Here is a 25,314-nt window from a genome sequence, read left to right as displayed (position 1 = left end):
CAGAGAAGGTAACTAATACATTACTAACCAAATCGAGTGCTTACATTACGGACAGTTCGAGACAATTTGAGGGCCAACGCAGTTTACAACAGAAGTCAGCTTTGAAAATTACTGTTGATGGTCTAGTAAAGATGGAAGCAGATTAGTTTCAAATCTTTATTGTAGATAAATGTACTTGTTTTATCTTCTTAGGATCGTGACTTTCTGCAGGACGAGCAGTTCTTCCTGGACACACTCAAAGCGCCTTTCACACTGATTAACTGTGGAGCTTAGAGCCTTGTGACTTTCTGGTTTTAAGTACGCCATTAAACTTGACATTTTCTAATGTTTGCATTGAACTAGTTTTTTAGTCAGTCACTGATCATTCATTTGGTGAATTTCAGTTCTTGAGTCCGGTGGCACATCTTTGACCCCATTACCTAAAATAAATAAAAACATCTAGTAAGCCAAGGAAGGGCTCCAACAGGCAACTGTTACCTTATAAAACCAGAAAGTGAGTACATATGGATCTCCCATCAAGCCTCAGGGGTTTCTATAAGTCAACACTGCTGTTCAGACAGGGATAACATGTTTCATCACAGGCTTGTTACCCTCTTCACATCTGCGCCACCATTACTCATACCATAAGACTAATTCAGTTCATGTAGTTAGTTACCTGATCTAATGGCATTATTTGCTGTATTTTCAGGGGTTCACATCCAGGTTGGCAGACCTGTAAAGAAGTTACATTAATTTGGTTCAATGCTACAATTGCCAAAAGCATGGTGACATTCAGGGCTGTGAATTTCTCAGAGCAGCTTTATCCAGCGTCAGTTATCGCATCAGACGGTACTTCCTATGCAGCAATTTCATCTCTGAAGCCACAGTCACCATTATATCCACTGTAAAGTAAACCTAAAACCTAGCTGAGCACTTACCAATTAACTGTCCTCTTGACCCACCGGCACTATAAACATTTGAAATATTAATACATGTTCATCATGGTAATACTTTAATGAATCATTATCTTACAATATGAATCTCCCATCAAGTCTCAGGGGTTTCTATAGGTCAACACTGTTGTTCAGACAGGGATAACTTGTTTCATCACAGACTTGTTACTACACCCCCCACAGATTGACCACTTAATGTCAAAAGTAGTGGTTACCTGCTCACATGGGAGTGACTTCATTGGAACATTTATGGGATCACACCCAGGTTGGCAGACCTGTAAAGAAATTACCATGTTTGGTTCGAATTAGCACAACTGTCAAATGCGCCGCCCCCCCCCCCCACAAAAAAAAATCGGCCCGCCACATTCTCTACACTACATACGTTCGAAAGACTGAAATTGTGCTTAGGGTAGATATTTATACATTTCAAACGTCATACTAGTATCTGGACTAGTATTTGAATTTCCAGGGGCAGACCTCTGTGCATTTCAGAGCATCTTCAGTGCAAAGTAAAACTAATCAATGTCTCCATTTGAGTCACAAGAGACCATAGAGGTTCTAGCTAAGTACCTACCAAGCAACTGTCCATTCACCCTCCGATGCCACAACACTACAAGAAAGGGTATCAATTAGTCCATTACGGCACGAGTTCAATTAATGATCTTGCTATGCAACATGGCTACATAACCTTGAGAAACTACGCCACACAATACAGTCACTCAACTGACTACTGCCAAAAAGTACCCATTCAAATCATATGAGTTTTCCATCAAACCTCAGGGGTTTCAGTTAAGTCAACACTGTTGTTCAGAGGGATATCTTGTTTCATCACAGGCTTGTTAATTAAGCTAGGCAGACACTTCAGACCTGCTCAAAACCGACCGTCAAACTTCCCAATTTAAAACTGGTCAAACGTAATCATGGATATTGTTTTACCGCTTGAGTGGACACAGCCCATAGGACTTCCATCCACGTGAGTTAAGATGGGAGACCGTTCAAACGGCTCTGAAAGGTGCAGACAAAGATCAGACGGATACATAGCTAACCACATACAATCTACAGTGGAAACAATGTTTCCGCGCTAGTAAATTAATCATAAGTCTGCCGCAAATGTTGACGCAGACCACGTTCCCACACCTCAGGCGACCTGCACCAGTGATTACTAAAAAAAAAAAAACTACTAAAACCCGTTAAGGGATAAGGAAAATCAGGTAACGTATGTTCGAACCTGATCTACAGAAACACCAGGGTTCTGAATGTAATTTAAACAGGCCAGGCCTAGACGTTGTCAGAAAGTTAGCTAGCCATGTGGCTAGCAGTTAGCGAGCTACCTCCTTTTGCACATGGCTAACAGTGGTTACTTACAATTTACACTCATGGTGGCTGGTTGACACTGGAGTTCGTAGTGTCTTTTAAGCATTTTGCTATGAGTTGGTGCAGATAGTTATCCCCCCCCAAAAAAAAAAATTCAGCCCGCCACATATTCTCTACAGTACATACGTTCGAAAGACTGGAATTGTGCTTAGGGTAGGGATTTATACATTTCATACGTCATACGTCATGTGACCAATCTTGGACCAGTAGGAAGTGAGGTTTGAATTTCCAGGGGCAGACCTCAAGTGGAGCACATATCAGGAAGGCTACTCAGTCAGCCGTTGGGTTGGGTGACTTAATGTTTTAATCAGTGGTTGCAATCGGTCTCAGTGAATGCACCTATTAATACATATTTGTGATTTCATTTCCATATTTTTCTTCTTTCTTTGCCCTCTGTTGCAAGCCAGTGTCCCTTGGTGCACATTTGTGCACGACATAAACTCCAGGACATAGCAGGCATATATCCGACTTTGTGAAATAATAATGAAAATATATATACCGGTAGTCTAGACCTAAATGATTGAACAACATGGGATATTCTGACCATATAGCCTTCAAATAGACAAATGAGTGCCTTGGTTTGAAAATACCTAATTGCATTTGGTGAGGCTATAAGAGAGTAATCAATCTAAAGCATTGCATCTCGTCTTTCCTAATAATATTCTAACATCAATATATCATATTATTTGCTACTGGTAAAATAGGGCCTTGAAGTAGCCTAGCCAATTCATTTTCCACGAGGTAAATAGCAAAGCAGTAATTAGGCCTAACTGATCAACAATGTAACCATTAGCCTGCAGCAAAATTGGTTATTTACCGCTTTGCTAATGTTTGCTCAAGATGCTAAACATTTATTATATTCCATGAGAAAAGGTGGATTCCTGACATGGGGCACCTTGTCCAACTTTAATTTCTCAGTGTGTGATTCCCCCTTTAGTCACTAGGGAGAGACCTTTCAACAAGGAAAACAGCTGGTTGACTCCGGGTCCAACAGCAGTCAAACAGGCAGGGGCAGCCAGCCGCAGTCATCCTCATCAACCGCACGTCGATCTGCGGATCACATCGTCCACTGGATGGATAACGACACGGCCGAACCGGACCCATCCCGTCAGCGCAATGGTGTCGTGGAAGGGCTTTATGGAGAATTCACGGACTCGCTCAATTCAAAGGTCAGATATTCTGTGAGCTTGACTGAGAGTGCTCTCACTATACAAAATATATCATCGTCACTTGAACAGGATGAGGTGGTTTTCCATTTAGCCGACTGTCTTGGCTGCCGGGCTTATAAAGTGGAGGACGAAGCGGACGTTGGGGCGTTCTTTACAGCCTATTTCTACCCGTTCAAGAGGCGATGGATAAGCACAGGCATGGCCCGGCAGAAAGTAGAGCAGTGCTTTCGGGTCGCACTGGTCCAGGACCCTCTCACTAATCTTCAAGAGGCAGAGAGATGGGCGCGTGCCATCAGAGAGGCTTCTATCCGCCAGATACCCCGACGACATGGTGAGAAGCAAGGCTGCATAGTTTAAATAAAACAGTTGTTTCTTTCTGGTATAGTTATGTTTGATGAGGGCGTAGGTTCTAATTTATTTTGCCAAATGGCATCAAACTCTAGGCTATTATATTATTATATGAATAACCTGAAAAGTCTGTCATCATTGCCATATACTGTGTGTCTATATGTTTCCTCATTTATTTCGGAGGAATTGTATACTTTGCCCAGGGAAATGGGGCTTATAAATTCAGTTCAAAATGTGAGGGTAACTTTCCATCCCCTTTATCCCATACTGCACCTAAGGTCCAGTAATTCACAACCTGCTTACTCGGTTTCTATAGAATAGGATAGGCTTAAGTGCCAACTGACTGGGCAAGCTTGGAGAAGGAAATGGAATGTCCTGGAAATGGAATGTTGTTCATCTCTCACACCCAAGAACCAGCATTACCTGCTGTGGGAGGATGACTGCCAGTTACCTTTCTCAAGAGTGAAATCATTTGCATAGATTTGCATCTGTGAAATTTCTGTATAATTTGTCAGGGGTAAATTAGTCATCGCAAAAGCAACATAGCTGAACCCAAGTACTCAAGTGATTAAACTCATAGTTTTTCATCTAATGGTGCGTATGCCGGTTGTCTTGGATCAGGAAAACCCTTATTACAACACAACCGTATTCAAATGTCTGCTTTTGAAAGCTTCAGTCCATGTCATAGACTTAGGTCCATGTGCAGAGACCCTACTGAATCAGTTCTGAACATGAAACAGTGCTGCTGATGCTAGTTACCCAGTTATCACTCACTGAGGAGATCATTTGGTGTGGATGAAGCTGCCATAGGGAGAGCCATATGCAAAATACTATGCATATGACATTCTGTCAAAATATCGCACATTATCTTGAATTGAGTTTATCCAAGTTATTGCTACAAGATGAAATGTCTCACATTAATGTGTGCTTCGTTAAATTGCATTATTAGATTGGTTTTATTAGTTTATTCGAATCCCCATTAGCTCTTGCGAAGCAGCAGCTATTCTTCCTGGGCTCCACACAAAAACATAGAACATGACAAGGAACAAAACACTGATACGCTGATAGACAAGAACAGTCACACAAATAAGATAGGAGTGCATGTGCCATGGGCCTAAATAGGCAGAATGTAAGGGAATTTCCATCTGAACAAAAAGAAGAGCTGTCGAGGATATAGTCAATCATAAATCTAATCGGTTTAAGTTGCAAGAAGGAGACACCCTCCAGCATAGAAACATAAAAAACTTCTAACGGTCCTTCTCTGAGAAGGCACTTATATATTAATCAAACAGTACCAAATATTCTCTAAACATCAGCCCGGGAGCCTTGTAATGAAGTCAAAATAACAGACAGTGACTTTGCCATCTGCTACAGAATCACACAGTGTTCATAATGTCATTGTGTGCCCAGTCCTTGTTTCCTCAGTAGCTCTGGCATCAATCACTATCGAACGATATGAGAACAATCCATAACATTCAGTGACAGGTCTAGTGACCATCAACCCCTACACAAATGAGTATCATAAATAGAGCACTGGAAATCATGTATTACAGAACGGGAAAACATATACAGTGTACATATGCTAAGCATTGTGTTAATTATCTTAACTGAATAACAACTTTATTCATCTTAAATATTTCCCATTACACAGAGTGAAGATAATTGTCCATAAAACAGGGGTGCCTGCCTATTATCTGCTTAGGGGCCCATGCTTAGGGGCACTCTCTAGACCCCTCAGTGGCATAGTTCTAGAGGAAACGGATATTTGATTTGGCAGTGACGGATTTGGAATGTTGGTTGCCAGAAATGGAGTCAGGTGTTGGTGGAATAAGGAATTAGGTCGCCCCGTGAATTGCCCTTTAGGTGTCCAAGGCAACTGAGACAAGGGTCTTTGTGTGAGTTGCACCTTAGGCTTGGAGCCAGCAGGAGTTGGAGTTTCAGAGCTTTGCCAAGAAGACAGATGGTAACCTGACCTGAGAGGTAACTGGAAGCATTCTCTCTGGCCTACTGGACTTCAAAAGCCACCTAAGAACATTTTTTAAATGTCAATTCGCACATATTAATGAAGTGTCTTTCGATAGCTACTGATCATAAGCCATTGAAATGCTAACAATTGATGAACTGTGGCATGACTCAGGATTCCTGCTCTAGTACAAGAAGGCTTCCCCATCTGTAGTACAGTGACTACTGCATAATGCAATGATATCATTAATTGATATGGTTTTTTTTAGCATTCAAGATTCGGGCCAGACAATAATACAGTATTCAACAGAGTATTGGGAAGCTAATAGATGCAACAAAATACGCCACATTAATTTTTGTTCTGGAGCAGGGGTGTCAAACTCATTCCATGGAGGGCCTAGTGTCTGCAGGTTTTTGTTTTGCCTTTCAATTAAGCCCTAGACAACCAGGTGAGGGGAGTTCTTTACTAATTAGTGACCTTAATGTATGAGGGACAGAGGGCGTATGAAAGTCAGAGGTTGTATGAAAGTCAGAGGGACCAACTAATCCCTGTTCTAGAGGGTGTATGAACGTCTGAGGGACCGATTAATCCATGAAGGGATATTTATGTTAATTAATTTAATTTTATCTGGTGATGCAGCTGGATAGGTTGGATTAAGAAGGTAATTTCTTTTTTTCCTATAAGGTTAATGTTTAGGGAAAGCTATCAGACACTTTCAGTGCGTAATACCACATCAATTTGTTGAGACTGTAGATATATTCCTTTTCCAGCTGTTTTATTGTGGTTCAGTCACAGCTTGACTGGGTAAGGACTGCACAGTGTGTGTTTACGTATCTATAGTCTACCATTCAGTTCCTGTCGCAGCCAGGTCATATCGGACTGAATGAGGTGTAAATAATGAAATCCTCAAACAATGTGATGTACCTTTGCACATCAAAGGCCATGGAAGGTAATATCCTGCTATTTGCAATGCTTAGAGGTACCATAAAATGAATGTCTGCATTTTTGTAAGGAAATTCAGTCTGTCTTGACTTTCAGGAAGGTAAAATGTTTTCAGTGTGAACTTATACGACTAAAACCAGATAGAAAAGATAATGGACCTATATATTTTTTAATAAGATCATCTTTGAGAACTAACAATCACCAAAATAAAAAGTCAGGGAGAATCTAAAATGTTAAAAAATGTCATGGCCCCCATTGATTTTGTTATAACGTTTGAGTCACTCAGATAGCACAAGAACACAACATAAGCCATGGCAAAATGTGTAAAATTGCAGGAAATTAGCTTTAAAACGTCAAAATGTTGTCTCTCTGTGTGTGTTCCACGGAGAGGGTATGTATCTGTCACTGTGATATCGCCCTATGGCCCAATGCTCTTCTGACGCCACAGTGTCTCTCAGTGATGGAGACAAGAGCTGAACGGTGCCCCTGCTACATCAGTGGCCTCTCACCCTAGCCAGGCTGGTCCCCCGGAGCCCTCATCTCCTGCTCTGCTCCTTCAGACAGGCCTGCCTGTGACAGGCTGTCAGGGCCCCTGGCTCTACCTCTGTGGGCTGGGTGTCTAACCCCCAACCCTAATCTTGGACTCACTCAAGCTTGTTTGCAGATATGCCAGCTATGTCTGAGTCATGGAGGTAGTGTTATACCTTGGGGACACCTGAGACAGCAAGCTTTCACTTAAAGCCATTTCTACCAGCATTGTCTTTTGTTTTCCTCAGTATTCTGGCTAGTTTTCACTTATAGTGAGTGATGTGTCATAGCAATAATGCAATAATGTGTGGACATAATGAGAGATATTATGTTCTAAATTCATGTGTTTAGTAATGCTATATTTATTGCTTTAGTAATAGATTGAACATACACAGCAAAGTTGATCAGCTAATCAGTTCCATTCATTTGATCCCAGCCTCAGTACTTGTTAGTACTCACACTCAGCCACCTCACCTCTCTGTTTACCCATTTCCTCAGAGAAACACACACACTAGCTTGCTTGTCAGACATCCCTTCAGCATGAGTCAGGGTCACATCTGCCCACAGGCACTTAACCACACACACACACACACACACACACACACACACACACACACACACACACACACACACACACACACACACACACACACACACACACACACACACACACACACACACACACACACACACAGGACCTAAAAGGTTGTTTCCACAGAAATGACTCTGGGCAGCATGTTACAAAATATGACTTATCATTTAGGGTCCACACTGTTTCTGTAACCAACTTGACTGGTGAAGATCACCGCCTGCAACAGAAGCCCTGTTCATACCTAGTTCTAGCATGCGCCTTTTGTCCTGATCTTGTCAACATTCTGATTGTGCCCACATTTTTAGACAGGTGTAGACGATGAAAAGACACATTGTGATTTGATTGTAATCAGATCTTCCTGAGGTAGTCAGGCACGGATTGTGTCTGGATATCAGTCAAGTGTAAACAGATCTGGAATGGTCAAACTATTTAAATGATCATTATACCAGCCTCAAACATCAATGACAGATACCAACATTGATTTACGCCACCAGTAATTGTCTTAAAATAAATACATTCATGTTATTTTGAAAGAATATCTGTCAAATAATTAGCTTACAGGGAGGCACCAGCTAATCTGGTCACAATGCGGACACAGTGAACGGATAAGAGACACATTTTAATACAATGTGTAGACACGACAAACCTTGATCACATAGTTATTGGATCATATTGATCAGATCACATGTTAGCGCAAGGTGTAAACAATGCTATAATGAACCATGTATGACTGCAACTGAAACTTTTGTAACTATCAAGCTCTGATAACCAACTTCAATTCGGATAGCTTTGCTTTCGTGCTGTATCCATGTGAAGGAGTATTTTTCCTGTGATAAGTGAAACACAGAGCTATACAGTATTTCTAGTTGCTGTCCATAGGTGCACAAACGTACACTTCTTTTAATGTCAACTCGATATGTTTTCTATACCCAATTTTACCATAGATAGACCTAATAATGATAACCGGTCTTTGACTGATTAGATCACCTGTGAGCACATATGTTAGAGCCCACCTCTTATTGACCCAGGAACCATGGAAATGCTTCCTCGACATATACTCTGAGGCTTCTGGGAGCTGAAGGCTTTTGAATAATGGGAGGCCCTATGTTTGAAAGTAACGTTACCAAGTTAATGAGTAGACCAACGTCTAGATTGCGTCTTTAGTTTTAGCCCCAAGCAACCATTAATGTACTGCTACAGGAGACTGAAGTAGTCAGGAGACAGGAAACACAGCAGAATACAGCAGAGCATGATATTGCTTACATGGAAATATCTCGTGTTCTGTGGTGGTAAAGGCGGTGCTGAATTCCTACTCACAAGCTGTCAGGGGAGGATGTTAAACCGCCTCTGTATTTGAGGCACAAGGACTTCAGCATTGGCTTTGACCCCTGAGGAGGCAGCGATTGTTCTGTCATCCCTGAACTGTTTTATCAAAGCCTTTATTTGGCTCATTGTATTGAGAGCATTTTATAGAGCTCATTTGACCTCACTTGAGTGGAAAAACGGACCCTAAAAGTTATGTACCAAACGGCAGCATCCACCATTGTGTCTGAAAGACATGTAGTCAGAGCCTTTTGTGTATAAAAGCCACATTGTGTAGTGTGAAGAAAAAAATACAATGACAACCCTTTGTATGAATGGGGAAGAGTTAGCAAGACTGTGTTTTGATACTGTCTTAATACTGCTCTTTCTGATGGTTTCACACTTCACTTTGAGATATTTCGGTACCTCTGCTGTCCCTGCACAGGAGCCAAATGAGTAGGAGGTGCCACTCCAGGTCAGCCGGCTGGTAATTGGATTTCTGGGCAGGGACAGGGGAGGCCATTTCCGCTCAGACGGCACTGGGCATGAACAAGACAGAGGGGCCTTGTGTGGAGGGACAGTGGCACAGCAGGGTAAGGGTGTACTGGTGCCAGTCCTGTTGGCATGAGGCTACAGGATGGAATTCACAGAGCAGCGCAATGGCTGTTTCACTGCTCCCAGGTGTCCAATTAGGCCCATGGGACCGGTCCCAATGCCCAGCAGAACCAGACTCACACTCACATGCAGGGTTCAGAGGATAATGCTCAACTGCCAACCTTGATCCGGTATTGATAATGTCTGACAGGGTTCATTTGAGTCTGAAGTACTACTCATAACCACAAACAAGTGTAATCTCTGTAAGGATGACCCAAATTAGTCGATTGGTCGATAGGTTGTTGCTTGACCAAGATTTTTTTAGTCGAGCAGTGGAAAATATATTAAAAATAAATTATGTGGACTAATCCATTTTGAGGCCTCAGGGATGGCAGACCACAGTATTAATTACCATAATTTCTAATTTGGAATGTTTGTTTGTTTATGGTAATTTATGTTAATAGATTCAATATCTTATCATAATTACAGGTCCTGGGTGGCACAGCGGTCAAAAAGCACTGCACCGCAGTACTGAGGCATCACTACAGCCCGGGGTTCGATCCCAGGCTGTGTCACAACCGGCCGTGACCGGGGCCCCATAGGACTGCTCACAATTGGCCATCCGGGGTATGGGAAGGTTTGACTGGTGCGGCTTCCCTTGGCTCATTGTGCTCTAGCAACTCCTTGTGACAGGGCCGGGTGCCTGCAAGCTGACTCCGGTCATCAGTTGAACAGGGTTTCCTCTGACACATTGGTGCGGCTGACATCCGGGTTAAGTGAGCAGTGTGATAAGAAGTAGGCGGCCAGGCGGGTCATGTTTCGGAGGACCTTCGCCTCTCCCGAGCCAATTAAGGAGCCATGGGACCTAATTTGAGGGAGAAAACGGGGTAAAAAAAATATGCTTGTGACTGTCGGGCCTGGTTAGTACTGGGACGGGAGATCGCCTGGGAATACCAGGTGCTAAAAACTATATTATTATTACAGTCTTACCGTTGTCATTGTAGGAGTGGAAACGTTGTTGGCAGAATGCACATCCTAAGTTTTGGTTTATTTCATTCCATTTCCGAGTTGTCAATTTATTCACTGTCTTTTGTTTGAAGCGCTCCTGTCAATCTTGAGTAAGGACATGCACCTGATTACACATAGAAGTAGGCCTAGGCTACCTGGCCTGCACACAAATGTAGACCTATAAATGTGCCCATTTGGGGATCTGATACTATTTCTGATTGTCTTAACTCACAATCCCTGTGGAGCTTCTCAAAGTCATCTTTCCTTCGCCTCAAACAACAAATAAACACTCTGTTTTTACATCCATTGGGAATCACAATAGTTCCTTAACGTAGCCTAATTGAGAAATTCACTCCCTTTTGATAACCACTCAGCATGAAAGGGTGAAAAAATCTCATGCTCTGATCCGGTTGAAACGTCATAAAATAGGCCTGCCTGATTACTTCTTCTCCCTTGCGCAAATAGTCTACAGCTGTGTCTGTTTGGGAAACTCTTAGAGCCCAGGATATTTTTACATATTGGCAATGGCAATAGAAGTTATTTTTTTATTTGATTAATTTTCATTTAGATAGAATTGTGATTAACCACATGACATTGATTTTGAGACACGAGGACTTTAATATAAATTAAATGAAACTTTTCCACAAATATGTGCATATGAAAATCATAACTGGCACGCAGATCAGGAGAAATGGTCAGATAACTTGGCACTCCAAATGGAAAAGGCTGCCAACCGCTGGTGTATTCTATTACTGGCAACTACACGAGCATAATGGCAGAATCTGTGAAGCCCAGCAGCAGCGAGAAGAGGAGGGTCGGGTCAGGAACAACTTCAGGAGCATAATGGCAGAATCTGTGAAGTCCAGCAGCAGCGAGAGGAGGAGGGTCGGGTCAGGAACAACTTCAGGAGCATAATGGCAGAATCTGTGAAGCCCAGCAGCAGCGAGAGGAGGAGGGTCGGGTCAGGAACAACTTCAGGAGCATAATGGCAGAATCTGTGAAGCCCAGCAGCAGCAAGAGGAGGAGGGTCGGGTCAGGAACAACTTCAGGAGCATAATGGCAGAATCTGTGAAGCCCAGCAGCAGCGAGAGGAGGAGGGTCGGGTCAGGAACAACTTCAGGAGCATAATGGCAGAATCTGTGAAGCCCAGCAGCAGCGAGAGGAGGAGGGTCGGGTCAGGAACAACTTCAGGAGCATAATGGCAGAATCTGCGAAGCCCAGCAGCAGCGAGAGGAGGAGGGTCGGGTCAGGAACAGGTTAGGCTTATTGATCTCTGGCTTCCTCTTTAGTAATTTGTGTGTCTTCATTTTTAATCGCAGTGCTTAAAGCATCAGACAAGCTAAGTAGCCTGCATATAGTTGTTTTTATTCAAACATAGGGTGTGTCTATAAATGGAAAAATACATGTTTTTAAATTTGGAACAATCTATTGGTCGAAAGAACAGACGACTCTCGACTAAGATTTGTTTTTGTCGGGGACAGCCCTAAATCTCTCTTATGATTTAGAAGACAGTGTGCAGAAAGACAAGGGCATCTACAGTAACTACAGTATCAGAGGCTAGGAGTTCATCCTGAGTTAAAAACAACTGTCTCTGAAATTATCTCTCATGGCGCTCTGCAACATCTGAACAAGTTCTGCCAGCTTTTAATTATTCCGTTGGTGTCTGGTAATAATTCTAAAGATAACCACACAGATCATAACAGAGTAGCATTACTTAAAGAAATTATCCGGTACTTGTGTATACTTTTTAGCCAGTAGTTCTGAAAGTAGCACTCATGAGCCAAAAGTAGTCCCCGAAAATGGTGTACTACCTCACATATGTGCAGACATGTGCACCACGTCATTGCTTTCTCTCTCGCTCTGCTCTGTGTGCATCTTGCTAGCTTTCACTCATATTGCAGCTGGCTGAAGCTCATTGGCTGAAACTCAAATTGCTAGGTGTCTGGCTCACGTGTGGGAAAATGTAGGGAAAATGGCGCAGCACAGAAAAACTGTCGCTTTAAAACTAGGGATTTGTGGCTAATTTAGGTAAAACTGCAGATTGACACATCCAGCCCAAAGCGGGAGGTTTAAAAGTTCCGGAGCATATCTTCAACTACAACATTAGGCGAATGAGTTGAGGTGGCATGTGTTTTGTTAGACTTACATTTCTGGGGAAAAATAAGTGGATCACAAAAACAATAACGTTAAGCACCATCTGTGAGTGAATGGTGTCACTGCGCTTGGCATCACTGTTTAATGCTATCTTTTTGAACAATGGTATTCTGCCAAGGGATCGAGAGGGTAGAGACTCCTTTCATAACCTCTTTGACATGTCTGAGATTGATGTCAGAAAAACATTTTGGAAGACAATGGAGAGTTGCATGATTGATGTTTCCTTGATACTAGAAAATTAAGTGGAGCAATTATTCCCATGACAACTTGAGAATACCAACTCACAAACTATTCATTTTTCCCTCTTCTGTTTATCTACATCTTTCACTCCATTGCTCTCTTTTTCTATTCTCTCTCTCTCTCTCTCTCTCTCTCTCTCTCTCTCTCTCTCTCTCAGATGTGAAGTACTATGAGGTACGGCGGCCATGCAGGGTCATGGTTCTGGTGAACCCCCAGAGTGGGCGGGGCCAGGCTCTCCAGCTTTTCTCCGGGCAAATCGAGCCCATGCTCACCGAGGCTTCAGTCCCTTACACGTTGGTCATCACTGGTCAGTCCCTACACATTGGTCATCACTGGTCAGTCCCCTACACACTGGTCATCACTGGTCAGTCCCCTACACACTGGTCATCACTGGTCAGTCCCTACACACTGGTCATCACTGGTCAGTCCCCTACACACACTGGTCATCACTGGTCAGTCCCTACACATTGGTCATCACTGGTCAGTCCCCTACACATACTGGTCATCACTGGTCAGTGCCCTACACATTGGTCATCACTGGTCAGTCCCCTACACACACTGGTCATCACTGGTCAGTCCCTACACGTTGGTCATCACTGATCAGTGCCCTACACACACTGGTCATCACTGGTCAGTCCCCTACACACACTGGTCAACAATGGTCAGTCCCCTACACACACTGGTCATCACTGGTCAGTCCCTACACATTGGTCATCACTGGTCAGTGCCCTACACACTGGTCATCACTGGTTAGTCCCCTACACACACTGGTCATCACTGGTCAGTCCCTACACATTGGTCATCACTGGTCAGTCCCCTACACACACTGGTCATCACTGGTCAGTCCCTACACATTGGTCATCACTGGTCAGTCCCCTACACACATTGGTCATCACTGGTCAGTCCCTTACACATTGGTCATCACTGGTCAGTCCCTACACATTGGTCATCACTGGTCAGTCCCCTACACACACTGGTCATCACTGGTCAGTCCCCTACACACACTGGTCATCACTGGTCAGTGCCCTACACATTGGTCATCACTGGTCAGTCCCTTACACATTGGTCATCACTGGTCAGTCCCTACACATTGGTCATCACTGGTCAGTCCCTACACACTGGTCATCACTGATCAGTGCCCTACACACTGGTCATCACTGGTCAGTCCCCTACACACACTGGTCATCACTGGTCAGTCCCCTACACACTGGTCATCACTGGTCAGTCCCCTACACACACTGGTCATCACTGGTCAGTCCACTACACACACTGGTCAACACTCAGTCCCCTACACACACTGGTCAACACTCAGTCCCCTACACACACTGGTCAACACTCAGTCCCTTACACACACTGGTCAACACTCAGTCCCTTACACACCTACCTGCTTGAGCCCTATTATCTCACTGTCCTGATTGCGCACACACACACACACGCACGCACGCGCGCACACACACACACACACACACACACACACACACACACACACACACACACACACACACACACAGTGTTTGACTGCACTGCCTTGTTGGATCCCCTGCTCCCAGTATTATATACTCTCAACTGCTTTTCACTAGCAGTAGCAGTGAGTTCAAAGTCACTGAACTCTGCATAACCTTTCACTGAATAAAAGTCAGGTATCTTTGAGCAGCAGGAACAATCCAAGGAGCCAGAAATACTTTTAAAAATCACTTCAGCTACACATTAACTCCACCACCTATACTTCACCATCACCCAGTATAGCTGACAAGAAACTATCTCTGCCAGCGTTACAAACCATCACCAAGACACCTATGAGTTGTTCAATGCCTTCTTAATCTTTGAAACAACTGAAAAAGGAGAGAGAGAGGAGAGAGAGGAGAAAGAGTGTGAGTTCAGTCCCAGGGGACCCAGGCCCCAGGTTAGCATCTGGGTGGTGATGAAAAAAGACAGTCTAATTACCGATGGTCGGCGTGACGATGCCGACCTGGGACTGCTGGGAGCTGGGGCTGGGAGAATAGCACGGCACTCCCCTCCACTGCCTGGGTACTGTAGCTAGCCTGTCTGAGTGGATTAACCAGCGCCACCTCGCTGCCCTGCCTGCCTCCACTTAGAGAATGGAGCCCTGCAGAACTATCATGTCATCTACTAGTCAATGCCAGAGGACTAAGGCACACTGAGAGGATCGTCTTTCAGCGAGGGAGTAAATCTGGGGGTTTCTGTGGTGTGTGTTCATGTGCTTGTGTGCACCTGCATGTTTGTCTCCCTCAGAAACTGAGGGAGCTCATGTGGAAAACAGTTCAATGTTGAAGTAGGTATGTATTCAGAAACTGAGAGCAGAAAAACGTTATATTGGGCATCTAATGTGATATGTATCATCCTAACCCAAAAGGGACCTTGGTTCATATCACATTAACAGAGAGTAGCTACCAAGCTATAGCTCATCAGAAGAGAGGATTACATAAAATCCAGAAAGTCAAGAGATAGTGAGGTAGCCCCTGTCTATGTGTGTTTGTGTGTGGCAGTGACCCCGTGAATAAGGAGAGGGCTGGGAAGTGCAGCCTCAGCCTCCAGCTAGCAGCATAGAGTGCTGAGTCAGCCGCAGCAGCCTCCCTCTGCCTGACAGCACAGGACCACATCACTCCGCTCTCAGTCTCCCCATACATACCAAACAGCATGGACTTAAAGGAAACTCAGTGGGTGAGGGAGGGCTAGGGGACAGGTACATGTTATGCTAGGAGACGAGGAGAAGAGGAGGAGGAGGGGGGGTCGATGTAGTAATGGAGTGTCCGGTCATTTTTCAAACCTCAACACATACGGTAACTCAAGCAGAAAAGTAATGCCCTTGTGATGACAATGCCTCAACACACCCACAGAGACACAGGCATAGACACACACAATTGCAAAAACAAACAAACACAGTACTGCACACGTCTCAGCTGGCAGAATGGTGCTAGACAGTGTGCTTAGGACATCTCCAATAAGACCCCCTGCAGCGCGACTGTCTCAAGGACATCTCCAATAAGACCCCCTGCAGCGCGACTGTCTCAAGGACATCTCCAATAAGACCCCCTGCAGTGCGACTGTCTCAAGGACATCTCCAATAAGACTCCACTAAACAAACAGAGTCGGCCCCAGTCGTCACATCAACTATCACAGCAGTGGCAGATGTTTGCACTAAGGCCCGGCTGCTTTGAAGACTGCCATCGGCCAGTTGAATAGCCGCTGCACGGTCTAATGTGATATGTATGGACTGATAGAGGGAAATTGAATCCCTTTTCTCTCCCATCCCACTGATCCCTCCCTGGGGGCTTCTGGTGAAGGGAGGCCATCTCTCTGACCTTATTCCTTCTCTCTTTCCTCCCTCCTCCCTGTCCCTCTCTCTCATGGCGTTTCTCTTTGTCCCCCATAGAGCACCAGAACCATGCGAGGGACCTGGTGAGAGAGACTGATCTGTCACAGTGGGACGCTCTGGTCATCCTGTCAGGAGACGGGCTGCTGTTCGAGGTGCGCCAAGTATAGACACTGCATGAACACGTTTCCAGCATAGCTAACTTGTCTAAAGTTTCCCTAAGACTGAAAAAGCAGTGGGGTTTGTGGGGTTGGAGGGTCGTGGCCTGATGCTGTTTGTGTGTGTTTGCCTGTCCGGTCAGGTGTTGAATGGTCTTCTGGAGAGAGAGGACTGGGAGGAGGCCATCCAGACCCCACTGGGCATCTTACCAGGGGGCTCGGGCAACGCCCTGGCAGCCTCTGTTCACCACTACACTAAGTAAGTCCACTAATGAGACATTTAAATGCATAGAGTACAGTAGAATGGAATGTGACAAGGTGATTTATCCCTTTTCTATGGATGTAATTATCACATTATCTGACTGGGCAGAGTAGGCACATTTCTCCAGAGACAAGGGAGAGAGATAGTGTCTGCTTCAGCTTCACACTTCATAAAGTCCAAGAAGATAGCTACTTTTAATGGAGTGATGTAATGGGTTCTAGAGCAACTGGAAATTCAGTGGACTACTACTGAGGTAGTGTCTGGACCGCCTTTATTACTGCTGTTTGTGAAATATGAGCCCCCTACATGTACAACATCAACAGAAAAACAACAACAAAATACACAGCGAGTTGTATAACATCAGATATCTATCACAGTTGAATAAAGCTTTGCAGCCTATGAACAACTCTAATCCTAACACCCCTGTTCAACTCAAACCAAGCTAACCCTAGCCACAACCATTATCCTAGCCACAACCCTTACCCTAGCTTCATGTCCACACCCCAGTTCAATCCTAACCCCATTATCTTACAGTCAGACAGTGCAGATGGTTATGTTTAAAGTACTATAACTGTCCAGTGTTTCCAGATCTCTATGAAATATGACCTATAATGAATATGAATATGAGTTAAATAGTGTTCCTTCCAAAATAATTGTAATTAAGAATGTTAAAAAGCAGCTGTTTGGAATGGTGTGGGCATACCCCAACAACGGAATGGTGTGGGCATACCCCAACAACGGAATGGTGTGGGCATACCCCAACAACGGAATGGTGTGGGCATACCCCAATAACGGAATGGTGTGGGCATACCCCAACAACGGAATGGTGTGGGTGTACAGTGTACCGGTCATTAAAAATATGAATGTGAGTAAACTGCTGATTGGCCAGCTCATCCTCCTCTAGACTGCTGATTGGCCAGCTCATCCTCCTCAGGAGTACGACATCATACTCTATGAGGAGATAGCAAGCATTTTTGAAATGGTCAGTTTAAGTTTTTCTCCCAGTTATACTTTGGCCACTGAAACGAGTATAGGATGAGTCAACAACATTATTTGGGTATGAGTTAGCAGAATATGAATTAAATTAAATGTGAGATTTTCACTGGACAGTTACTTTAAAACAATGGGATTAGGGTTTAACCGGCGTGTGGACATGAACCTAGGGTTAGGGTTATGGCGAGGGTTAGGGTTACTGCTGTAAGTACAATGTATTACCATTCTAGAGTTAGGGTTAGGGTCATTACTTTTAAGTGAAGGAGTAGCTCCGGCTCAATTGAACCACAGACTGATACCTAACTGCCTCAGTCTACTGTGAGCTGACTGCTACTCCCTTCAGGTCTCCCCCGGTCTGGGGTAAGGAGCTGCTGCTGAGCTGTGGCTTCCTGCTGTGTAAAGGCCTGGTGACTCGGCTCGACCTGGTCTCTGTCCACCTGGCCTCCAGCGAGCGCATCTTCTCCTTCCTCTCCCTGGCCTGGGGCTTCGTGGCCGACGTCGACATTGAGAGCGAGAAGTACCGCCTCGTTGGCCCCATGCGATTCCTGGTTGGTACGCTGATGCGCCTGGCCTCCCTCAAGGTATATCAGGGTAGGCTGGCATACCTGCCTGCTCCTCCCTTCACACCCCAGAACTCCTCCCTCTGCTCCTCTCTACCCTGTGGGCCCAACAGCTCCCCCAATCAGAACTCTCGCCACAACCACATCACAAACTCCAACCACAACACCGCCCACAACTCCTCCAACATTGCCATCACAACCATGAGGACCGAGCCCCAACCAGTCAACCAGAAGGGGCCTCCTGACTCGCTCCTAGCAGACCTGGAGCAGCCGGTGCCTGATCATTGGACAGTAGTGAATGAGGAAGACTTTGTACTGGTATTGGCCATGTTCCAGTCCCACTTGGCTGAGGACCTGTTTGCCGCCCCTGGGGCCGCAGCAGACGACGGCTTCATCCACCTGTTGTATGTGCGTGCAGGCATCTCCAGACTAGCCCTGCTCACACTCTTCATGACCATGGAGAAGGGGGGGCACCTGGCTAATGGCTGCCCACACCTTGTGTATGAGAGGGTGAAGGCTTTTCGCCTGGAGCCTCTGTCCCCCGAGGGAGCGATCACTGTGGACGGGGAGATGGTGGAGTACGGGCCAGTACAGGCCCAGGTTCATGAAGGAATCGCCAGGCTCATCTCAGGCTGAGAATCTACTCTGAGAGTTTGTCCTCCCCACAGCTCTGACTTCTCGCTCCCTTTCTTACTCTGTCTACTGTATATACAAAGTGCCAAAGACATTATATCAGCCTTTGGAGAATCCCCCCTCTTTTTTTCTACAGATACATTCAGTATCTATCTCTGTGTCCTGTTGTTTAGAGATCCCTCCCTTTCCTCTCCATGCTTCATTCAGGGTCAAAGCCATGGATGTTCTTGCAGCTGGCTGGTCTCAGCTAAGAGTGTGTGTGTATGACAGTGTGTGTATGATAGTGTGTTGTGAGCGGTGTGTTTAGTAGGTAGGGGCCCACTGCTGAGGAGTACCTTGTGTGCTCCGCTGTCTGACTTAATGAGTGTGACACACGTGAAGAGAAGCACATTCTTCTGTCCCGCGAGGATGTGGCAGGCAACCAGCTCTACGTCCGCTATCTAGCCCCGGGGTAATCATTCTGTGGAGGATGAGACACGGGCCTGACATGTAGGCCTTCCCCCCTCAGGATATACTGTTTGAGTCATGGGTGTAGGTTCTCTATGGAGAAGCACAACGTTGGAGAATGCAGCATTGTAGACCTCCACCAATGATATTAGGTTACTCTTCTCCCTCTCACCAGTGAAAACCTCCCCTTTACCTCTGTGTTTAATGGATGGGGTGGAAGGGGTTAGGTGCTAGTGAGGTCGTGTTAAAGCAGCATGGAGGTTCAGGAACCTGGCCAGCTGAGGTTACCTTCTTATATATCTTGCCTATCTCCTACCCTGCTGCTGCTGCAGCTCAAACCAACATGCTTCTTGGACCACCTTCTTCCTGACACAAACACACAGGCTTGACACTCCCTTTCAGATCTGGAGCACTCAGCAAGGATGGGGATGGTCTCGTCTGCTACATATGATTCCTTTCTTCTAGCTGTGTTAAGGTTGTACTCCCTCCTCCTTCACAAGATGTTGGAGCCATCAGCACCTAATGTGTCCTTATTCTGAAGCTTTATGGGCGAATGAAAAATACTAGCTGATGGAACTACAAGCAGTTGAAGAAGATACAGAACCATTGTCGATTTTTATGAACGGTTCTATTGTAGATAAAATAATATAAATATTTCTGTTGTTTTCTGTCCAAGCACACACTAAGAAGGGAAACAGGGTTTTGCACTACGCAGCACTGCATGGGTCAGTGGGTTTTGCACATTGATTCGATCAATAAGAGTTGGAGCGACCAGGCCAGAGTGCTGTGCTGTCTACTGGGGCCTTTTTCTTGTCGGGGTGGAGATGATGAGCATTAGTGCACAGGAGCATTAGTGCACAGGAGCATTAGTGCACAGGAGCATTAGTGCACTGGAGCAGAGACAAGCGCAAATGTGAGCATTATCATCAGTTCTACTCGCACCAGTTCATGCCAGGTCGGGTTCACCCCAGAGATATAATAATTACTGGTTTAACTAATCCTAGAGCACACACTTGGTTTGGTTTGGCTCAAAATGCCATATGGGTGGAAGGGTTTTAATTTACTGTATAATGAATCTAAAAGGATGCTTAAAATGACTCTACTTGAAGGTATGCTGACTGCAGATGTAACATTAACTTCTCCCATTCTGATTTCAATCTTCCATGTCTGTGCCTGTACCTGACTTTGATATGCCTTTAGATAAATACAAGTTTAAGTTTCATTTGTCACATGCACAAGTACAGTGAAATGCTTAACTTGAAAGCCCTACCCAACAGTGCAGTAGTATATATATTTAAAAAATATAATTAATAATAAGAAAAAAAACAAGGGGGAAAAAACACAAGAAATTAGAAAGAAGAGAGGAAGCTATATACAGCGTCAGTGCCAGTACCAAATATACAACGTACAGAGATACTGGAGTATTGAGGAAGAGAAAAGAGAGAAAGGGACTGGAAGCAGGATAAATCATTTGTTATTATAATATTAAACATACTGTATGGTACCTTTTACCCCATACATACCTATCTACCTACCTAATCCTCATTTGTCAGGCTCTGCTGGTGGTGTTGACAAGGTCATAGACCATGCATACACAAGTTAAAGCACATATCCAAATTAAGAGATTAGCTATGCAAATTCTTTCAATGTGGCCCGTTCTGGGACACCTCACTGCTCTTTATGCAGTGAGAGGGGTCCCCCTAGTGGATTTACCTTAACCAGTCATTGCAGTTCAAGTGGTGGAAGTTCTGACAAAGTACTTGCACATTTGTTTCTATGGTACAACAGTAGTACTGTATAAAATATTATGATAGCTCACTTTCATTATTTGTATGTTTGGTTGCATTGATTCACTAGCATACTGGTATCCAGGTTATGAAAACAATTACAAGCCATTTTAATTAAACTACAATCACTTATCATATTGCCATCTGAATATCAAAAACCTCCATTTGAATCACTTCAGGTACGGTAGCTCATGCTAGACTGTGTATACTGAGTATCATCTCTCTTCAGTCGAATATAATCTCTCCTCAACCGAACAGACAAGCGGACATCCATTGTTGACCCTAGTGACTGTTATGTAATATGTATAAAAAACAACTGGTCTCAACACATCTGAGTGGAGTAATTGCAATTGTGTTGAACTACTGTTATCTTCTCTATCCTGTACCCTTGGCTGGTAGGGTGGACTGTGGAGTGACTACATCATAGTACTGTTATTAATATTCAAATACTGCTGTAGTCTTCTCATTGCATTCATGTCATTTTGTATGTCATCATTCCCGTGTAGGAGAGAGATCTATATTTTTCCAGGGTTTCATTTAGTAAGAACCACAGCTAAATACATGAATCATGCTGTATCGACTGAATTGTAATAAAATTCCCAAATTTTCAAGAGAATCTGTCTTGTTCATCATTAGCAGCCATCTTTTCCAGAGAGCATTAACACTGTTAATTGTCTTTTTCGTTTTTATCTAAAGTGAAAATGATAACCCAGTGGTTAATATTGTCCATTACAGGTGTTGTGTATTTGAGGGTGTATTAAAGTTCTGCTTGTAGGACCAGACTAATCTTATCTTTATGATAGCAGTGTTCCAATGTCAGTACTGCTGACAGCTTCTCTACCTCTAACCATGGATACCCATTCTAAATATCCACCTGTTGAGAGAGTAACCACTAAATAATATCATTTGTAGGCCTATACTTAGCAGACCGGTATAGAGAACCTGGCTGGAGCAAGAGTTGACCACAATTACCCCATGCCTACTATATCTCCCAAATATACAGGAGAATATCCACTTTGCCATGTGTCAGTCAAACTCAAGGGATGAAGATAGAAGCTAATACGCCGAGTTGTGGAAACAACTTCTATAATCTGCCACGTGACATAGTAATAGTCACTGGCTTTATAATGAAGAGGTGGACGTCTTTCAGGGCACGCAAGAGAGAGAGGAGGGAGGAGATAAAGAGAGGGTGAGATAAGACAATAAGGCAGGTAGAGAGAGTGTTCGGATGAGATTGCATCAGGTAAGTAAAGCAACGTTATTTTCAGTTACAGTGCTCTTGTTGGTTACCATATAAATTCAGAGTATCTGCATATAAGTATCTGCATATCATGGCAAACAAATATCGAATGGCAGAGGAAAAAACATATTGTAAATTCATTACATTCAGTGGGTTAATTCTCTATTTTGTGGTACATTAATTCTCTAGGCAATTAATAAACAGGTTGTCACAACACTGCCATTTGTGCGTAAAGCAGCTGACCTCAGGTCGCTTCATTTCTGGTTCTAGTTAATTGCTCTCCACTCTCCCTCGCTTCAAATGCTATTATTTCATTCATGAGCACCGACGTCGTACTATTCATATTCTAAATTGTAAAATGACTCACATATACATGGCCACATCCTATAAATACGGATTCTACTCCCTCTTGGTCATCTGTGCACAGGCTGTCCCAACAAGAGGAGGAAACTGAAGATTAACCTTCGTGTAACAGCCAAGAGAGAAGACTTGTGCAAACAAACAACAATAGAAGGAACAGAAGAATATCGAAGTAATCCAACTGGAGTTATAAAAGTTGTAAAATGTCTCTAGTGGGCGCCTTGCCTTTCCTGAAACCGCGCCTATCCCCTTCTGTTTCTCCTGGGCGCCAAAGAAGACACACACTGCCAGCAAGCGAGTTCCGACCGCTCAACACGCAAGATGCCATCAGCGTGTTCGAAATCGAGAAAGAGGGTAAGTTGTCCATAAATTCAGTTATAAATGTGTGTATGTATTATGTGTTATGAATTAATGGTACGAATATACAATGTATGAGCGTTATCAGGGGTACTTAAATCGCGCGTAAAACTCGTGCCAACAGCCTCTCCTTGGGCTTTACGCACGTTGACTGGGCGCGCCAGTCTGTCTCTTCCTTTCCATAACACTTTGTATTAATCCCTTGTTATAGGTTTAATGCACTGATACGAATCCGCCTTGGCATTCTTAAATACAGTGAGTCCAAGGATGATGAAAACGTGTCTCTCTTTTCCTCCGCCAGCCTTTATATCTGTGTCAGGAGACTGCCCGCTCCATCTTGACGAGGTGCGTCATTTCCTCACGCTGTGTCCAGAGCTGTCCATGGGCTGGTTTGAGGAGGGGAGACTAGTAGCCTTCATCATTGGGTCCCAATGGGACCAGGACAGACTCACCCTAGTAAGACACTTCTATGATGTTATATAATTTCCTATTGATTCATAGGTAATTTACTCTATATCTTACTGTGTTTTTATTAGCTCACTGATATTTTTTCTCAATCAGGTGCTCTGTATTACATCACCATACATATTCTTGAATGAACTCTACTTGAGCTACATTTGCATTTTTCCTTTGCTGCAGGACGCCCTAACTCTTCACAAGCCCAAAGGTTCCACAGTTCATATCCATGTGCTGGCGGTCCACCGAACCTTCCGGCAGCAGGGCAAGGGCCCTATCCTGATGTGGCGCTACCTGCAGTACCTACGCTGCCTGCCCTATGTGCGCCGTGCAGTGCTCATGTGCGAGGACTTCCTGGTTCCCTTCTACCAGAAGTCTGGCTTCAAGGTGCAGGGCCGCTGTTCCATCACGGTGGCATCACTGACCTTCACAGAGATGCAGTACCCTGTGAGGGGCCATGCACTGATGCGGCGCAACAGTGAAGCTATTGGTTTTCCTCAGACTGTGTTATTATTGGAGGAACCGATTCAGAGGAGTGAGTCTGCATTGTTATTGGAGGAACAGACTCAGAGGACTGAGCCTGAGCCTGCTGATGTGTAAATATTTTTTTACTCAGTAAGATATTAGATTCCTGTTGTACATATCAACTATGATGTAAAATAAAGTGATGTAAACATTTACATTTATATCTAAGATGGTAGTCTAAAGTGCACACCATACACGCATGAGCATGACCATGAGTCTTTAAGCTTTATTACAATGTTTTAATTTAACGTTATTTAATATGTGAATATTTCAATGTTAACTAGCTACATGCTAATGAATGTTAGAACATATATTGTGTGACTTTTGTCTGTGTGAGATTATATTTTTACTGCAAATGTTCCCGTTTTATTTATTGGAAGTTTTGTCTGAAGGTTTGGGTTGCAAGCCCCCTCCTCTCTGATGGTATATGGACTGACGTCACTGACTACCAGGCTTTAGCAGCTCAACCGTGCCTCTTTATCTCTATTAGTGGGCATTAGGTATACTGTAAACATCTGAGGATTTACAAGAGGATCCTTTCATTGGACTGCCAGTAGATCTAGTGACTTAACAAGCCCGTTTTCATACGATGAGAAAAGTAGGCTACATCCACACCAATTTGGATTCATTTGTTACTGAAACTGTTTGTCTATTCATTTCCCTTTGGGTCATATGTGCAGAGCGTTAATCAAAGCATGTAATATCTTCTCTTACTCCACCAGAACCTGTCTTACCCTTGAAACCAATCATATCTTTAATAAATATGTTTTTGTACTGTTTTTGTTATTCAAAAATATAATAAAGATGATAATGTATTAACGTTCTGAGCATGTTCAATTTGCATGACTTCAGTATAATAATTACATTTACTGTTGATTCATTTAACTATATTTATTCATAAGAATGTACAACATCATACGCATACTTTGGCTGTGTTTACGAATGCAGCCCAATTCTGTTCTTTTGCAAAATTATTGGTCCAATAAGTGGGAAAAGATCCGAATTGGGCTACCTGTGTAAACGCAGCCTACCATTTGTCACGACCCAGAACTAAAG

General features: G+C 44.0%; 2 protein-coding genes, 1 long non-coding RNA gene and 2 other non-coding genes across 5 annotated transcripts; 2 read left to right on the top strand and 3 right to left on the bottom strand.

Moving 5' to 3' along the window:
• Positions 1-142: 142 nt before the first annotated feature.
• LOC139421418 (uncharacterized) lies at positions 143-2,428 on the bottom strand. The gene is made up of 5 exons (XR_011635620.1): positions 2,298-2,428; positions 1,148-1,207; positions 918-946; positions 656-712; positions 143-419 (listed from the first exon to the last, which is right to left on the bottom strand). It is a non-coding gene; the product is annotated as an uncharacterized lncRNA (long non-coding RNA).
• LOC139423289 (small nucleolar RNA SNORD49) lies at positions 787-859 on the bottom strand. The gene has a single exon (XR_011635841.1). It is a non-coding gene; the product is annotated as a small nucleolar RNA SNORD49 (small nucleolar RNA).
• LOC139423288 (small nucleolar RNA R38) lies at positions 1,027-1,098 on the bottom strand. The gene has a single exon (XR_011635840.1). It is a non-coding gene; the product is annotated as a small nucleolar RNA R38 (small nucleolar RNA).
• A 994-nt stretch (positions 2,429-3,422) lies between the features above and the next one.
• On the top strand, positions 3,423-20,961 carry LOC139421416 (sphingosine kinase 1-like). Its single transcript, XM_071172294.1, has 5 exons — positions 3,423-3,475; positions 13,304-13,453; positions 16,541-16,635; positions 16,782-16,897; positions 18,237-20,961. The coding sequence occupies exons 2-5, from the start codon at positions 13,342-13,344 to the stop codon at positions 19,087-19,089; spliced, it is 1,176 nt and encodes a 391-aa protein (XP_071028395.1). The 5' UTR covers positions 3,423-3,475; positions 13,304-13,341; the 3' UTR covers positions 19,090-20,961.
• A 1,516-nt stretch (positions 20,962-22,477) lies between these two features.
• On the top strand, positions 22,478-25,077 carry LOC139422279 (serotonin N-acetyltransferase-like). The gene is made up of 4 exons (XM_071173466.1): positions 22,478-22,563; positions 22,988-23,274; positions 23,579-23,733; positions 23,917-25,077. Exons 2-4 carry the CDS (start codon positions 23,124-23,126, stop codon positions 24,331-24,333), a joined length of 723 nt encoding a protein of 240 aa, XP_071029567.1. The 5' UTR covers positions 22,478-22,563; positions 22,988-23,123; the 3' UTR covers positions 24,334-25,077.
• Positions 25,078-25,314: the final 237 nt, after the last annotated feature.

The sequence above is a fragment of the Oncorhynchus clarkii genome, chromosome 12 (genome assembly GCF_045791955.1).
Source record: "Oncorhynchus clarkii lewisi isolate Uvic-CL-2024 chromosome 12, UVic_Ocla_1.0, whole genome shotgun sequence".
NCBI lineage: Eukaryota > Metazoa > Chordata > Actinopteri > Salmoniformes > Salmonidae > Oncorhynchus > Oncorhynchus clarkii.
The sequence above is the reverse complement of the archived record's forward strand: the minus strand, read 5'-3'. Positions and strand labels throughout refer to the sequence as shown.

What these genes read in the sequence shown, in the direction of transcription:
- LOC139421416 (XM_071172294.1), top strand. Translation starts at nt 13,342, where the DNA reads ATGGTTCTGGTGAACCCCCAGAGTGGGCGGGGCCAGGCTCTCCAGCTT. An exon ending in TTACACGTTGGTCATCACTG is followed by an intron (nt 13,454 to 16,540) that starts GTCAGTCCCTAC and finishes TGTCCCCCATAG; the next exon opens with AGCACCAGAACCATGCGAGG. An exon ending in TCTGTTCACCACTACACTAA is followed by an intron (nt 16,898 to 18,236) that starts GTAAGTCCACTA and finishes TACTCCCTTCAG; the next exon opens with GTCTCCCCCGGTCTGGGGTA.
- LOC139422279 (XM_071173466.1), top strand. Translation starts at nt 23,124, where the DNA reads ATGTCTCTAGTGGGCGCCTTGCCTTTCCTGAAACCGCGCCTATCCCCT. An exon ending in GTTCGAAATCGAGAAAGAGG is followed by an intron (nt 23,275 to 23,578) that starts GTAAGTTGTCCA and finishes TTCCTCCGCCAG; the next exon opens with CCTTTATATCTGTGTCAGGA. An exon ending in ACCAGGACAGACTCACCCTA is followed by an intron (nt 23,734 to 23,916) that starts GTAAGACACTTC and finishes CCTTTGCTGCAG; the next exon opens with GACGCCCTAACTCTTCACAA.